Here is a 17,657-nt window from a genome sequence, read left to right as displayed (position 1 = left end):
GGCGGAGGGCTAATAGAGATAATGAATCCATTTATACGAGGGTACTGAAGCTTTCCTCATTTGTGTGAAACATTTGCCATGAGGCATCATTCTATCGAAGGACGATGAAACCCTAAAATCACTATTAGATCAAATGAAATGGTAAAATTTTGATGCTTTTCAAGTAAGATTTGGAAAAATAAATAATAATAATAATAATAATAAAGTTGATGAGATTACTTATGAAAACCAACAATATTCCCAGCTGCTTCTTTTTGAACATCCAATCATTCACTAAACAGACACAAAAGCAAACATAAAAACAAGAAAAAAAATGTTGTTTCATTTGTGGTCCTCAACATTTTTTTCACCCTTTTTTTTTTTTCCAAATTTTGATCTCAACATTTCATCACACCCCTCCATTATTTATATCTCCTCGACTACTGCAAATCGTAACTGCAGGTTTCAGAAGAGGGAGTAAATTGCAAAGCAAATATGAATAAGGATTTCATAGCTGAAGGACTTGACAATGACATGCAAGAAGAAGAAGAAGAAGGTGTTGGGGGTGATCATGGTTTCCCTGATGATGAAAAGAAGAAGAAAGGTTATGGAAGGAGAGGAGCAGCTGGTGGCGGTGGTGGGGTGTCGCCGCCTGCTTGTCAAGTGGAAAAATGTGGGCTTGACTTATCTGATGCCAAGCGATACCACAGGCGCCATAAGGTGTGTGAGATTCATGCCAAGGCGCCATTTGTGGTTGTTGCTGGTCTGAGGCAACGCTTCTGTCAACAATGCAGCAGGTTTTGCTTTTACTTCTTTTTATCATCTTGATTTACTTTTTCTTCTTAATTACTTGACCAACAAGTCAATCAAAATTTACCATTTCATCTATATTTTTAAACATGAAAAACATTCTATGTTTCATGATATATACATTCACAGATTCCATGAGCTACCGGAGTTCGATGAAGCAAAACGGAGCTGTCGAAGGCGGTTGGCCGGGCATAACGAAAGGCGTCGGAAGAGCTCAGCTGAATCATCATCAGCAGCAGAAAGTTCAAGTCGCAGAGGGATGATGATCAGTGCTCAACTGAAAGAGTCTCATTACCTAGCTGATGATCAAAGAGCCAGAGTCAATCCAATGGCAATCCATGGCAGTTCATCTTTTAAGCGTTCCCAAATCAGATAAGGAAGCTTAAGCGACCAAAACAATACGCTCCCTCTCTTCTGTCATCCGATGGTTCATGTCTTGCACTATGTACTACTTACTAGATTTTAATGGAGGATTTTAATAACAATGTCAGGCATCAACTCGATTATCGAGATTTCACAAAGTTTGTTTTCATGCGAACTTGCCTTGCTGTATAATGATGATAATAACCCTTTATCTATGGAGTCTTCAATTGTATTTGCATCAATGGTTATTTATATCCATAATCCCCAATGAGCTAGTTGATTAATTGCTATTATATTCATATTTTGGCCATTTAACAGGATTAAAAGCAAACATTTTTTAAAGTGATTCTACACACTACTAATATTTTAATAAAAATATTATATTTCGAAATTATACTATCAAATGTATCTCTTCCAAGCAACATCTTCTATTTAGAATAGTTGTTATTCGAACAACTTTTGTTTGAGGATAATTATATCCAAAATAGTTATGTGCAGAACAATGCTTTAATTAGAACAATTGTCATCCAATATAGTTGTTATTTGAGAACAATTCCAGTTGAGAACAACTAAAGTTCATAACAATTCTTGTTTAGAATAATGGCGTTTCAGGAATAGATATGTTTAGAACGACCATTGTTTGGAACAATTGTGTTTTTCCAAAAGAGTCATTATTCAAAACAAGCTTTACCAAGAAAAGCATCACCACAAAACAACTTATTTGAAACAACCTCTACATTGAGAACAATTCACGTTTAGAATAAGTCAAAATAATCATTATTAAGGAACAACTCTTATCCAAGAACAACCATCGTCTGTCATTTCAAGAGATGTTCTGCGGAAGATATTTCATATGGTACCATTTCACCAAAGTAGAAGAAGTGGAAGTAACCCTAGAATATGGCAGGGTTCTTGGGTTATCTTCACTTTTAAAATGTTCTAGAAAGACTGGCTTGATGGATCAGATATAGAGGTAGTTAAGAGGTTCTTCTCTTAACATTTTCCTATAACACTGAGTGTTTTTCCCTTCTTTCAGAAACATGGTGAACTAATTTTCACTCTTCTTCATCATCATTAGCAACGAAACCTTTCTCCATTCTCTATTAACCCATTGTAACTAAAAATTAATTTCATTTCTCTCATTAATTACCAACTTTGCAACTCTTATTCTTGAAACACTATAAATAGGAATCTTCCACAACTGATTTAAAAACTTTTAAGACTTTTGGCATTTTTAGCAATTTGAACTCTCAAAGGATTCTCTCTAAAATTATCTCAACTTACTTCTTTGTTAAGCCTGATTGTTAGCAATATTTCTCTTTCTTCACCTTAGAGGCCACCACCTACCACCTTCTTCTAGTCATCCTCTCCGCCTTCTTTTAGTACATCTTATTCACTTGTTTACAATGCTTCCTCTCTTCATCAAAGAACCTCTACAATGATCAAAGTTTAAGTGATGTAATATGTCTTAAATTCAACCCATATCAAGTTAAAATGCTAAAGCCTTAAGCTTGAATCTGAAACCAATCTTGGTTACACACATGTTCAGATACTAGTATAGGATTCCTCCTCAAATACCTATATTCAACACACATGGAGTGCAAATGGCATAGAAATTAACTACTTTTTTTTATAGCTTCTTGTAGGAAATTCATTCTAGAAGCTGAAATGTAAGGCACATATGTGACAGAGAAAAGAGTAGTGATGACTATGAAACAACAATGTAATATGATTTGTTATAATTTCATTGGAAATCGAAATTAAAACTAATTACTTATAAGATATAGAGATAGCATATGACATGATTTAATATATTATCAAAACAAATTTTACTTCAAATTGTCAGGAATAATATGGCCCAAATGACTATCAAATATAGCAAATAAACCGAGCTCATCGTTATCAACTTGCTTGCAACAACAGTCTTTCTTCCATGGGAATGATTTGCTTTCCCCTTTACTAAATGATAGCGATGTGTTATTTTCTTGGATATCTTAATTTTCCCATTTCAAGATTCAATTTTGGTAATAACTTGACCACATTTTATGTACTTTTTTTTCCTGCTGTAAATTAATATAAGCAGATGATGTTTTGCTTTCCTCGTAAAGCCTCTCTCTCTCACTCAAGAAGCTAAAGCATTTAGCTTGGCTATAAATGGTGAGGATTGTAACAACCCAATATTTGGTTGGTGTCAAAAAATCCGAATTAAGGTTAAATTTTTAAATCGATGAATTAGTGAAATGAATATGAAGTTAGAAAGTAGAATCATTGTATAGCTTAATTAAATTGGTTGTTTAATAAAAAGTATAAGGACTAAATTATAAGTTAAGTATAATGAATTTTTTTATTGACGCATTGTACATATCCTTGATTAACAATTTACCATGTCCTTATAAATAAATATCCCATGGTTAAAGTTTAGTTAGCAGAGGAATTTGATCATTTCCATTCATCTCCACTAAATTTTATAATAGATAATGACCATTAGTTTTAGTTTAATTAAATACTAATATATATATATGTGTGTAAGTGAGTGGAAGGAGAGATAAAACTACAATCTTTTTCCCTTTATTGTTGTCGTCCAAGTTAAGGAAGAAAGGAGAAAAAATTGTTTTCATTTTCCAATTTCGGTTCCAAAATCAACAAGGTAATTATGTTTTTCTTCTTAAGCTTTTATGAATTCATGTTGTTTTAAGCATGATTTGATAGATCCAAGTGTTAGATTTTAAAATTATTAAGTGTATATCAAGTTGTCATTAAATGGGTTGGATGAAATTTGAAGCTTGAAAGTAATGGATTCATGAATGATGTTCAGTACATGTTAGGACTATATTAGAAAGTAACAGAACTAGTTGGATTAAGTTAGAAATTAATATAAGTTTTATAATTAATTTTGTGCCATTAAGCATGAATAGGTTGAAAGCTATTAGTAAATTTTGCTATAAAATGAAAGTACAAGGTCCTTAGTGGTTAAATTCAAAGTTGGATTTCAATTCAATAATGAATATTGAAAGATACGAGCATTTCGGATAATAAGGTTTTATAGCGGCTAAATTGAATAAATTCTTAACATGTTTTCACTTTGTATTCATATTTTAATTTATCGAACATAGCTAAAAATAAAGTCAAATCGTCGAGAGACAAAGGGAAGGCGAAAACCGTCAATGACTAACTATTTCAGTTTGTACTAATATAATTTGTTTTTCTTTCTTGAATTCAATTAAGTAACTAATCTTGTTAAAATACTAGTAACATACTATTACAAACTGTGTTAAATAATGGCTTAATTGGTAAGCTGACAGCTATGTTTAGGCTTATGGAATTCATTATGGTATTAATATAATTAGTTACTCAGTTATTATTATATTGAGAAGTACATGATATAATATATATATCGATATTGCAAAGTAAGAGATTGCGCTATTAAATGATGCTAGACATACTTAGGGTATAGTTGACATGCCATAGGATTTGTATATGTAACTGGTGAGAGCATTTTGACACTACGGTGCAATTCATTCTAACACTTTAATGCGTTACATTTTGTGGAGTGTTAGGGGGATTAGTGCCTTTATGTCTGATTAGCACTTCGGTTCTTATTGTGGGGTGTTAGGGGTTAAGTTTGCGTACCTATACTTGTGTTTGCATCCAATTAATAGGGGCTAAAAGAAAATTTTAAATATGTAATTCTGATTCTAGAAATGATGTTATATTCTGATTCATTGATAAAAATGTCATTTTGAATTTGATAGTCGAATATTATGTTGATTCTGTTTATGAAAGGTCATTCTAAGCATAATATGTTAATGATGCAAGCCTTGGTGATTGGTTGAGTGATTTTGGATTTTACTTATCTTTTGGTATATACATGGATTTGTCACTAATGTTTGCATATTTTGTCAAAATGGTCTTAATTGTATTTTTGAATTTTTTTGGGCCATCAATCTTGGTTCTTTTTTGTCAAAATTATACAAGTTAAGTATGTGTGTATTAGATTGGTAATTATATATATATACACCACATTTATGTTATGCTTGTAGACCTATTTCTAATCCAATTGATTTATTTTTTTTCAAATCAAATTTCCAATTTAATATTATCTAAATCCACTGAACTTATTTAAACCGACTCCTTTAATCGAAATTGACGGAGTTTTGGCTCTTGATGCTGCTATTATGTCTTTTATATTGTTTAAACTTGGGCTTTTCTACCTCAGAAATAGCCCATTAAATAAAAAAAACTCAGTAGCCCACACTCTTGTAAAATAATGGACCTACCATTGTAAGGGATTCAACAGAAGGATAAAATATTGAAAAAGATTTGAGAAATTAATGACTTGCTTGTGGGGTGGGGGCTCACTGCCTGTGGTCCCAAAGACATTATGAACTCAAATGGGCCCAAAACTTCATCCAAACTAGCTCCTTTGTCCAAAGTGTTTGATGACCCTTTGCTTCCAAAATAAATTTGAAAGTCGACCCCTAAAGTTTGCTTATACCAAGGTTTGCTTTGTTGATCTACTATCATACCCAAGGTCTTAGAGAGGAGCCTAAACAAAACAATAGGTTGGTACTTGGTACTTATATTAGCATTTATTTTAAGGCATTTAAGTAGTCAAATGTCTCTCCTATCTATGCTCCAAAAAGCTCTCTCTTTTTGCTTTACATGAAAGAGTATTTTTGGGAGATTGTGACAACTTATTGGAACAATGACGTTAAATTTTATCAAACTAAATATTGTAAGGTTTTGGGGCTAGAATGTTATGTTTCCTCGGAATATTATATATATATATATATATTATTTCAATTGATGATTATTTAGTTATTTTTATGACTTATATTTAATAAAGAAAAGAAATTTCACTTAATTTGAAGAGGTCTTATTTTTTATAAAAATATTTTACTCGTATTTTTAATTTCAAGTTTAAATTTATACTAATTATTATTTATTTTATGCCTAATTAATGTAATATGTATGTAATAAATAAACACTTTTCTCGTGCCATTACACTAATAACCAAATGACACATTAAAATTAACCAAGTACAATTTATAATTAAAATAGGGAATTCAAATTATTGATGGTGAGAGATGAATACACCTACCTACTTTGGAATGATTTAAGTCATGAAATTTGGGAATATCGCACACACTACCCAAGATTATTACAACACCAAGGTCTCCATGTGCATGGTTAAGCTTGAGTTGGCAAAATAACTTGATGATTTACACCACCAAAAACTCATCCCAATCACCCAACAAGGGGACCATATCTTTCCAAGCTGTCCCCTATAACCTCAAACACATGGTTCTCGCACATCCGATCATTTTAAACACGAAATAATCATATAAACATGTAAAAATCTATATAATACTGATTATAATTATCTCAACTTCCTTCCTTAATATAAATACTAGTACACAAGCTTACTTATATCAACATTCCAAACTCCCACACAAAAGATACAGTGTAATCAAAATCTCCCATGGAAAATCGGAGGAAAAGGTCAAGCTCTGGTGATCAAGATTCCGATTTCGAATTCGGGTGCTATACCCGCCCGGATTCACCCTCTTTAGATCCATATAAAACCTCACCAGCCGATCATCTTTTCTTCAATGGCCGACTCTTGCCACACGCCTTTCCTTTACAGCTTTCTCCAACAACACCAACAATGGGTTCAGCCGATAATGGTTCTCGACCTACAAGCCGAACAAGCAGCATCAACAGCAAGCATTCATTGATGTCTTCGAGAAGCAACAGTAGCAGCAGCAGAAGCAGTACTTGCAGCAGTGCAAGAACAAGCTCGAGTGACAGTTCGGAGAGGAGATTATTGTACCATAGCAGAATCCGAGGATGTGAAAACAAAGCAGGCAAGCTTGTAAGTGGTCAGTTGTATGGGGATCCCCACAGATGGCAGTATATAACAGCAGTGCCTGTTCTGAAACGTGAGGTTTCCAGGAGGAAACATGCTGAAGCTAAGAAACAAGGTGATCATCAACAAAATTGTGTTTCTAGAGGAAGATAAAGGGGTTGCCTGAGATTTTTCAGGTTATTTTTGTTGGCCTGTAGAGAATGTCATGCCTTGGAACCTTCCAGGAAACAAAGAAGTGGGGCAAGGAAATTTGACTGGTGTTGTTCGATAATTCATGATTAATTAATCCATGTAGATTATTCAACCTTTTTTTCCCTGAATATATTCTTGTTTGAGTTTGTGTTGATTTTGTCCTTTCAACGTCATTTGTTTGGAATTTTGGCACAAAATTTCTTGTAAACTGAAAATATAAAATCAGAAAAAAAAGAACATTCAAGATATTTATATCATTTCCATGATTTTGGTATTATTATATTATTGAATTTTCAATACAAATATGTGTTCGATTTAATTTTTCATATTTTTATAAAAATATTCAATATTTCATAAATATTTTGATTTGGTTTGTGAAAATTTCAATAGTATATATATAGTTAACAAAGGCCCATTTGGATCATGGCCTTGCTGAGCCTTGTTTTGCCCTTAATAGGTTGCCCGTTTAACGTTTATCTTATAAAACTCCTTCCAAACGGCGCGTTTTAAGTCCTCGCGAAATTAAAATTTTCCCGGAAAAAAATCAAATAAAAAAACCTCGAGAAAAACTCCATATTAACAAACAAAACTTTTACTTTTCTTATTCCTCGATTTTCTTTCAAAGCTCTGAAAAATCCACGCTATCGAAACAACGAAAGAGAAGGATCTGCAAAAACCCAACAGGTAAAATAAAAGGAAAACATTTTTCGAACAAAAAGAAAGAATCTTATGAAATTGAAAAAAAAAAGAAACATGTTTTTGTTGGGATATTGTAGTTTCAGTATTAAAGGATATTGAAATTTGTAATTGGTCGCTGTTAAATTTGGTTTTAAGAATTCTTGTTTGTTTTTTTTTAGCATATCAATTTTAGCTTATCCATTCTTTCGCGTAACAGAAGTGGAATTCTTTTTTTCTTTTTTTTTTTCTTTTGGTGTCTCTTTATATGTTCTTTGCTTTCAGTGTGAGAGCTTATACATCTGCTTTTATTTAGGTTTTTAGATCTTGAAATGTGGGAATATTTTAGGATATGTTTTTTGCATTTTGTTATTTGTAGGTGTTAGTTTTTATTTGAGAATATTAATGGTTTTGGTTTTATATTTCTGTTTCAGGGATTGGGTTTTTGATGATGGTTTTGGCTATTTAGAAGTAGGTGTTGAATTGTAATTGAAGAATGGGTGGAATGTGAATGTTTTGAGGGGTTGATTTTGGGGTGGCTTTGATCTTTGGTGTCCAAGGAGCTTGTACGTAGAAATGGCTGATATAGAAGGTTTACAACCAGCAGCGGGGTCTAGATTTAGTCAGGTGGAGTTGATTGGCAGGGGAGCCTTTGGTGACGTCTATAAAGTGTAAGCCTGTTATTTTGATTTATTTCCCAATCACATTGCTTGAGTTTATTTGCATTGTTTATTTACATTTTGTTATAAGAAAAGAACTTAAATATAATGTGAGTGTTACTTGTGATTGAATATTTACGTTTCACATTGTAGAAATCTTTTTCCGGTGTTTAATTTAGAGTTGCTTCATGTTTGTGGGATTAGATTATTGATAATAATGCTTTATTGAATTGAAATCTTATCGTGTCTTGAGTAGAAAATATACCATTTACCTAAAACTTGAACTAGTGTGTATATATATATGGAGAAAAATATCTTCCTAACGGATGGGGAAAAAGGAGCTTAAAGGGCTGTTGGGTGTCGATTGACTAAGCAATAAATTGGCAACACCTAATAACCTTATTAGCATTATAATTACTTTGTTTTGTTATGTTTGTTGTTAGCTTCTTTGATTTTGCTAAGTTTTGACCATTAGGATTATCTTGGGATAGGCACATTATTTGGTATGTGCTAATAATAGAATTGGCTTAAAAAATGACTGTTGCAAAAAGATGTGGTTGTTTAAATCATGAGCCATGGTTAATGAAAATGAGATGGATAACTGATGCTTTTCTTGATTTGCAGGTTTGATAAGGAATTGAAAAAAGAAGTTGCTATCAAAGTTATTGATTTAGAGGAATCTTAAGTTGGTAACTTTGTTAAATTGTATTTGGTTTGTTCCTATTTCAACAGTCAAAAGGCTGGTGCTTGCTCTGAGCAAGAAAGTCTTGTCTCTTGTTTAGTGTTTATTTTTTTATGTTAGACCTAGCGATTCTGAATACGAGACAGTACACAGCACTAGCATGACACATGAAAATAACTAATTCATGATAAAAAAAAATGACATGACACCAAAAAAAAAAACATTATCCAACACGAATACACAAATGTGTCAAACTACATACAACATGAATTACTAAAGTATCCAATTTTATATAAATATATAATATCTTAAACATGCATGTGACACGTAAAATTACAGCTGCACGACAAGAATACATGAATTGCCAGCTCGCTATTAAGTATTAAACCCACTCTTTTTTCTTCCTCCTCCCATCTTCCTTTCAGTCTATGTCTACATGTTGGGTCTTCTGGTGGCAATCTCTTTTTGCATGACAAATAAATTAATTGCATCACTTGTTTGTGCATGCTCAGCAAAGTAAATTTATCTTCCTTTATCAGTATCATCCTTAAGAGCATCATAATTCATCAACTTGCATGGAAGTTACAGAAGCCTTTACTTATTAGCAAGTAGATGGGGCATATAACAACTTCCTTCTTTCACTCGGTGTTTATTTTTAGTTTGGTTTTGGTTTTGGTTTTGGTTTTTTAGCTGTTTCTTATGGTTGCCTTTGTTTTGTATTCTGCAGTGAGGATGACATTGAGGACATCCAGAATGTATTGCCTTACTTTCCTGGGAGCTAGTATCCTAAGTTTTCAACGAGTAGGTTACTAGGTTTTTCATATGTTTTGTTTTTGTTCCAGGAAATTTCTGTTTTGTCACAATGCCGCTGTCAAATACATCACAGAGTATTATGGTTCCTATCTTCACCAAACTAAACTGTGGTTGATAATGGAATACGTGGCTGGTGGTTCAGTCGCTGACCTAGTAGGTCACTTCAACTTGCTTCTGCATGTTTGTTGCATGATGCTTGGCTGAAGATTAACAAATTTTGCTTCCCTATTAACATGAACTCTTTTGTGTTTTCTTGGTTTCACACTGTTTCTGATCAAGATATTTGAAATTTTGAAAATGACCATAACAATGATCATTGCACATATACCATTATTAGGAAGAAACAGATTAGGAAGTCTTGATTTAGACTATGCCTTAATCAAATAAGGAGTGGGTTTAAATACTTCTCTCTGTATTACTAGATGAAGAACTTGGTTCCTAGCTCTTTCTTTTTCACTTTTCTAACAATATTTTCCATGTAGTTTGAATTCCATTGATCTTGAACTCCATTTCTTTTGTTTTCTTCCTTTTTCCCTCTTTTCTTTTTGTAAAATATGAACCCCGTGATATTTCTGCCATCTTTCCTGTAGTAGTGCTTTTATCTCCAATTTCAAGGCGTCTTTTTTAGCAGACATGACCCTTTTTCTTTTCTTCTTTTCTTTACCTGTTGTACTGTCAACACAAGGTTTCTTTTTCTGATATTTTTGGACAATTCCCTCATATATCTCTCTGGTTGTATGTGAACTAGTATTGGCTGCTTATATTAGTGTATTTTCTCTTGTTTATCATCTGACCCAGTGCACTATAATTTCCAAATAACACTTCCTTTTCTGTAAAGTTAATGGTTACTCTTTATGTACAGCTCCAATCAGGCCCTCCACTAGATGAAATGTCAATTGCCAGTATTTCAAGGAAAGATTCACAGAGATATCAAAGGGTGTTTTTCTTCACTCGTGTTACCCACTTATAAGTTATAAGATATAGGTGCACATAGATACGAATAATTTTAGAGCATTTGTTCTACAGACTTGTATAGTTATACCCTGCTTCAAGTAATTCTTCTCATTTTTGTTTTCAGCCATTTGATTTTCTAATGTTGTTTGTACCTAGCAATTTACTTTGTTCATTACTGGAAACATTTTTGCTATCACTTTTGGCAGCGGCAAGCATTTTATTGACTGAGAATGGTGATGTTAAGGTACTTCTCTTCCTCTCAAGTGGGCCCACATTTTGCTTGAATTATATCTGTAGAGTTCCTTCGCATATAGTATAAAGTGGTATAAGTATATACAATTTGCCCTTTGGAATTAATTTTGTGGCCTTGAAACAGGTTGCAGATTTTGGTGTTTCAGCACAATTAACAAGGACGATATCGCAGAGAAAGGTACGGTACAGTACATTTAATTTTGTTCACATCGTTTTTCCAATCTTCTCAGGCTTTGGCTGCTGTCTATGCCTAGGGTGGCACTGCTCTCCCTCCCTCCCTCCCTCCCTCCCCCTCTCTCCCCCAGTGGTTTGCTTGTCTTATGATCATCAATGAACTAATATGGCTGACGATGTCAGACTTTTGTAGGAACACCATTCTGGATGGCACCAGAAGTTATTCAGAATTCAGATGGATACAACGAAAAGGTACTTCTAAAGCTGTGCTTTGGAGTTCTTTCTCAAGTTTTCTGACATGTTTTGTTGCTTCCACCTGCCATCCATCCATGCATTCTCTTCCCCTCTTAGGCACATATACGCAGCCTGCCATATCTTTGTCTGCTAAGCCTTGTTGAGTAATGAGCATTCCATCATTTGATTCTTTGATGATATAGGCAGATATATGGTCTTTGGGCATAACTGTGATTGAAATGGCCAAAGGGGAACCTCCACTGGCAGACCTTCACCCAATGTGAGTTCTTTTTATAATACCTCGAGACAATCCACCTCAGGTAATCTCAATAGTTTTGTTATCATGCTGAAATTTACATCAAATGATTTATGCCTATGTTTCTCATTCTCTTGGTGGAATCATCATGCTTTACAGTGTACATGTAATCCTAAATTTTCTATCTTGCAGTTGGATGGGCATTTTTCCCGCCCCATGAAAGAATTTGCTTCCTTATGTTTAAAAAAGGTACCTGCTGAGGTAAGCAATTAAGCTTTCACATATTTTTGTATTTGTTTAGTGTAAGTAGTTTTTCTAGAGCCCTATAAGCTGCCAATAAACCACAACATTAGTCTTTAATTGTTGTTTTTTAAAACTATCCCGATATGTATTAGTCAAGTAATCCTGGGTTTATTGGCTAAGTTGTTTCTTAATGCTATAAAATGTCTTATGTTTTTCTTTAATTTGTATATTCAGAGGGCTACTGCTAAAGAACTTCTCAAGCATCGTTTTATCAAGAATGCTAGGAAGAGTCAGAAGCTTCTGGAGAGAATTAGGTGCCATCCTGTACTTGGTTCTTCTAATCTATATATTATGGGAATCTTTATCTTACGGAATTTTCAGGTGTCAAAGCATCTGGAACATGCTACATTATGCTTATGCCTATGTTTCTATAATGTCATGACTGGGGGATGCTAAGTTCGAAATATAATTTTTACCTTGGTTATTGTAGTTAAGATGCTTGCATTTTTTGTTCTTAACAGAGAGCGCCCAAAGTACCAATTAAAGGAAGATGCTGAAACCCCCAGAAATGGCCCCAAGCCTGTAGGAGAGTCAACTGACATTGTGAAGGTGACAAGAGATGTAAGAGGTGAAGAAACTGTGAGAGCTAGGTGGGCTGATCATATTAATTAGCTTTACTTCTTTTTTTTTTTTTTTTTTTTGATGGGATTCTTACTGACTTCTTCTGATCAGCAGTAATCAGGGGAAAACATTTAGAAGTGCTGGATGGGACTTCAGTATTGGTGGACAACAGAATACAGGTACCATTCAAAGTGCTCCAAAACCTCCTCAAGTTAGAGAAAGGAAACTAGACGTCACATATAATCAAGCTATACAAAGACCTTGAGAGAGTGGCAACACACTTAATGAATTCCCTGAAGTTTCCTCTGGAAAAGGCACTAGAGAGTTGCATTCTAATGAAAATCAAGATAATTACCATGATGTAAGATTCTCTCTCGTTGTGCATTGTGGCTTTTGGCATCATAAGTTATTTTCTTGTCCTATGTGCTTACTAAGAATATCTGTTGCAGGGGATGATCTTGGCATTTCAAAGACTACATTTTTCTGAATTGACAGATTGGAACTGGACATATGATTAAGTTGATATATTTTGTTGTAATATGATTAAAAAATTTTGAGAAATTTTTTCCTGTCTGCCGCTAATTGGACTAGAAAATTTGCTTAGGTGTTTCACCAGCCATTTCTGGTATAATCTGTTTGTCTCTCACACTTAAGTATATGGACATTTTATGCTCAGATCTTATCTCATTGTTTTTGTTGCTTAATTCCCAGGATGAAACATCTATCGGTGGCTCAGGAACAGTAGTCAGAAGATCTCCTAGAGGATCTCAATCATCCGGATTGATTCGTGATCCAAGTTCTCTTGTAAGCCTCCTTCACTTCTCTCACGATAGTGTTCACAAAAAAACATTATGCAGACAAGTCTTGGTCAAATTAGGGCTTTTATCCCGTTACTATACTCAACTTGGGGATGTAGCCCATGTACTTTAATTTGACATAATTTGGTCCTCCTACTATCATTAATATTATGCCTTAATCCAAATCATTTACACCGTTAAAAATTCCATTAGCCAGCTGGTGCAGATTTTACATTAAAAGGACTAAATTTCCCTATCATTTAAAAGGTGAAATTATGGTTATCAAATTAGTTGTTTCCACTAATTTATCATTTACAAAAAAAAAAAGAAAGTTATAACTCAGCCTCATGATTTGAACTATTGTTTTGAAAAGAAGTTCCCCATCAGCTGACTAATTGAATTTTTGAATGGTGATAGTGATTTGTACTTAAGGCATAGTATCAATAAGTACAGGTCGACCAAATTATGCCAAATTAAATTACAGAGACTAAATTCCCAAGTTGAAGATAGTACAGGGACGAAAACCATAATTAGACCTAAAGTCTTTTGCCTTTTGTGTCTCATCTGTTGATTTTATTCAATTTCAATGTGCTGTGTAGTCTAGCAGTGAACATGCTTCTTTTGAAGATGCTTCTACCAGCTGAACTATTGTTTTCCGTGGCCAACATGATGACTCGGATTCTCCTCCAACTCCAAGATCTAGGCTAGGTATTCAAGGGAGACCTTCGGCTGCATCGGTTGAAGATGGTACATCAAATCTTGCATTATATTTCTTTTTCATCTTTCTTGATCAGCTATGATACCTCCTAGATTCCTCCTATAGAAATCTGAGTTCAGCATGGAACTCAAATTTACATTTAGCTTCTAAATACAGCGTGTATGATGATTTCTGTTGAAATGCTCATCTTTTAACATTTGCTTCAGGCGAAGGCTGCAATTCAAGCTGGGCTGAGGAAAGGAAATGCAAGGGACAGGTCTGCACTGAGCGAGAACAATGGTACCGGAAACGAAAACAGAAGAAGAGATCAAATGAGTAACAGTTCTAATTCTTCCAGGTAAACCTGATGAAGAACTCGCCGTATCTTCACTGCAGGGTTTTATATAGCTTTGGTTATGATTTGCTTGTGTTAATATCTCCATTCCAGAAGTTCTCATGAATATTTTGATGCGCAAAAAGCATTCCCAAGAACACGTCAACCAAGTGATGATGAAGAAAATGCAAAGATCACATCATCATGTATACCACTATCCATGTTGCTTATCCCTTCCCTTAAAGAGGTGTGCACCACTTGACATTTAGGTAACTTTGCATTATATTTGTTCACTTCTTAATATTTTGTCAACGCACGAAATGTAGGTCATTGCTGATGATTCAGAAGGGCGAGTTATGCGTGTAGTTACAAATTCCCTCGTACATATGGAGCGTACAAAGCCTGGATCATGCGAAGCTCTTGTTTGCAAATTGCTCGATCGACTAGCCAGGTTCAGGAATGAATAATTATTTTTGTTCTTTTAACTTGAAGAAACTCGAGCAGAAGTAAACTTTTGCAGCTCGAAGGAACCGTCAATGAAAGGTTTGCAGGACGTAGCAGCTCGGATGTTCAATAAAGGCAAGGTGACTCCTGAAGATGTGCAAAATTCAAGCCCAGAAACTGACGGTAAGAAAAGGCTGCAGCATAAAGAACTTCATTCAAATTCCAACTTGAGCCCACTGGCAAGGTTTCTTCTTTCCAGGTTTGACGGAAAATTACTCCCTTACCTAACAAATGATTTCATTATTTCACAAGGTGAAGTCTTGTTTACAATTTGCCATTTAATGGCACCAAACCGTTGTAAAAGCTTTCTCATAAAATGCAGATGGCAAAGCCAAACATCTCTGGATCTCAACCGTGTTAAAATGAAAACTGTGAGATCGATTATACATCTATGTTCCATTTGTTCTGATTTTGATGTACAATTGTCGCATTTTTGACATCATTGATGTATAATTAGGGTTTGCAATTATCACATGATAAAATGTAATCTCGGCAACATTAATCATATTCATTAAAACATAATATCTTTCGCGGTATATCTGATCATTTTCATTAACAAACGGGTTGGAGGCCTCGGTCAACCTTCCATGTTTCATGAATGAAGAGAGTTCATATGATTGCAACGTTTAGATACGGATATCACCTAATCTGAGCCAATAGTGAAACGCATCCTTCCAGGTTTCTTACGAAGATAAGGTTATGGCTTCCATTGCATTTCAGCCATGTAGTTTCGAAGACTCTTTTCTTTTTGGTGGGTGGAAAAAAAGATTGAATATTCAAGTTGCAAGTGAAGATTGAGCGTTAGAAGCAGAATGCAAGGTCTCACGTGTTGCCAAACCCGTCTAAGAAACTAATGGAACTGAGCATAACCTAATTGGTAGTGTCTTTCATTGGGGCCTCTCTCTTTCGTTCAGGGGGAGGGGAGGAAGAAAATGAAAGAAATTAAATATTAATCATGACCTCTGCTAAATTTTTATTTGGTGCAGTTATACAATTTGAATTACAAATTTTTGAGATGTCGAATATAATTTATTTTCATGTATTAACTTATGATATATCCTTTTTTAAGGGATTAAATGGAATATTTTTTATATTAATTTATAATTTGATTATTTATAAGAGACTAAAGTTGTAATTTTTCAATTTTTGAAAAATGCTCTGCTTGTCCCTTGTACACATTTAAAAATATATAACAATTTATTTTTATATTAGATAAATATAATTTTTGTGTATGAAATATATAAATATAAAATAAGTAGGTTAATAATTTATGAAGATAAATAAAAATTTCATACATAAGACTTAAAAATAATAATTTAAACTATAAAAACCAGTTTTACTATTAAAGTAAAATTTCAATAAGTTATTTAAGTTTTCCAAAGCTAATTAAATAAATTTAAGAGTGAACAAACAAAGCAGTGAGTTGCCGCCATTCTCCAAAATCCAAGCCGACACGTCAGCTGAACTGTTACTCACCTTCGGACAAGATCGCATGTCTTTTTCTCGTTCCATAGCCGCCGGCATAAGCTTCCAAAAGTTTCACGTGATGTCGAGCAGGTGGCCAACAATGATTGGATGGAGATATGTTGCGTGACATTAAAGAGAGTTTAGTTTGGCGGAATCAAGACGACACGAAGACTGGCGTGGCCCCACTCCAAAAGTGGTAGCCGCCGCGGCCACCTCTTTCAAGAATGGTTCACGTGTCGATTTATTTTATTTAAAGCTCCTGTAGTTTTTTGAAATTTAAAATTTAATTTTAACTTTTAATTTTAAAAAATTGAGTTCCTGTACTTTTTATTATTTAAAATTCTTGGTCCCTCCTGTTAAATTTAATGGTGTCAAAGGTAAAATAATTTTTTAACCTTCAACATTTATATTTTTTTCCATTTGATCCTTACCTAAAGTACTTAAATTTTTTTTAAAAATATTTTTTTCATATTTTAAATAAAAACAGAAAAATGAAAAGAAAACCTCTCAAAATTCAAAAAATAAATAATATAAATAATTTTAAAAATATAAATTTCCCAAATTCAATTATACCTAAACTGGACTAGACTAGACAGTCGAACCAAAAATCAATTAGGGCATCAATCTAAAAATAGGTAAAACAATATATTCACCCTTAAACTGGTATGGGCTGGTTGAATCGAGCTAAAAAATTAGTTGAAGCAATTTTGAACTAGTTTGACCAATTGATTCCCTAAACAATTGGTTTGATAGGTTCAAAGCAAATAAATTATTAAAAATGAAAATATATATATTTAAAAAATATAAAAATTGGTTCAAGTACTAGTTCAACTATTTTTTAGCTTGATTCAATCAATTCGTACTGATTCGCGGGTCAACTAATTTTTTACAAACCGATACCCCTACTGGTTCTTAATCTAATTGGTCCAATCTAGTTTTAGATTACATTGAATTTTTATATTTTTAAAATATTTTTGAAAAAATCTTTTTATTTTTGAATTTTAAAGAGGTTTTTTTCTCATTTTTTAAAATTATTATGTTTTTGTTTAAAATAAGAAAAAATATATAGTTTTTTTTTATTT

At 33.5% G+C, this 17,657-nt stretch overlaps 2 protein-coding genes and 1 pseudogene across 2 annotated transcripts; all 3 read left to right on the top strand.

Moving 5' to 3' along the window:
- Positions 1-415: 415 nt before the first annotated feature.
- LOC105782855 (squamosa promoter-binding-like protein 3) lies at positions 416-1,390 on the top strand. Its single transcript, XM_012607904.2, has 2 exons — positions 416-776; positions 919-1,390. The coding sequence occupies exons 1-2, from the start codon at positions 475-477 to the stop codon at positions 1,163-1,165; spliced, it is 549 nt and encodes a 182-aa protein (XP_012463358.1). The 5' UTR covers positions 416-474; the 3' UTR covers positions 1,166-1,390.
- Positions 1,391-6,389: 4,999 nt separating this feature from the next.
- Positions 6,390-7,470, top strand: LOC105782856 (probable membrane-associated kinase regulator 1). Its single transcript, XM_012607906.2, has one exon. The coding sequence runs from the start codon at positions 6,635-6,637 to the stop codon at positions 7,172-7,174; it is 540 nt and encodes a 179-aa protein (XP_012463360.1). The 5' UTR covers positions 6,390-6,634; the 3' UTR covers positions 7,175-7,470.
- A 259-nt stretch (positions 7,471-7,729) lies between these two features.
- On the top strand, positions 7,730-15,644 carry LOC105782854 (serine/threonine-protein kinase sid1-like; annotated as a pseudogene).
- The last annotated feature ends 2,013 nt before the right edge of the window (positions 15,645-17,657 follow it).

The sequence above is a fragment of the Gossypium raimondii genome, chromosome 13 (genome assembly GCF_025698545.1).
Source record: "Gossypium raimondii isolate GPD5lz chromosome 13, ASM2569854v1, whole genome shotgun sequence".
Classification (NCBI taxonomy): domain Eukaryota; kingdom Viridiplantae; phylum Streptophyta; class Magnoliopsida; order Malvales; family Malvaceae; genus Gossypium; species Gossypium raimondii.
The sequence above is the reverse complement of the archived record's forward strand: the minus strand, read 5'-3'. Positions and strand labels throughout refer to the sequence as shown.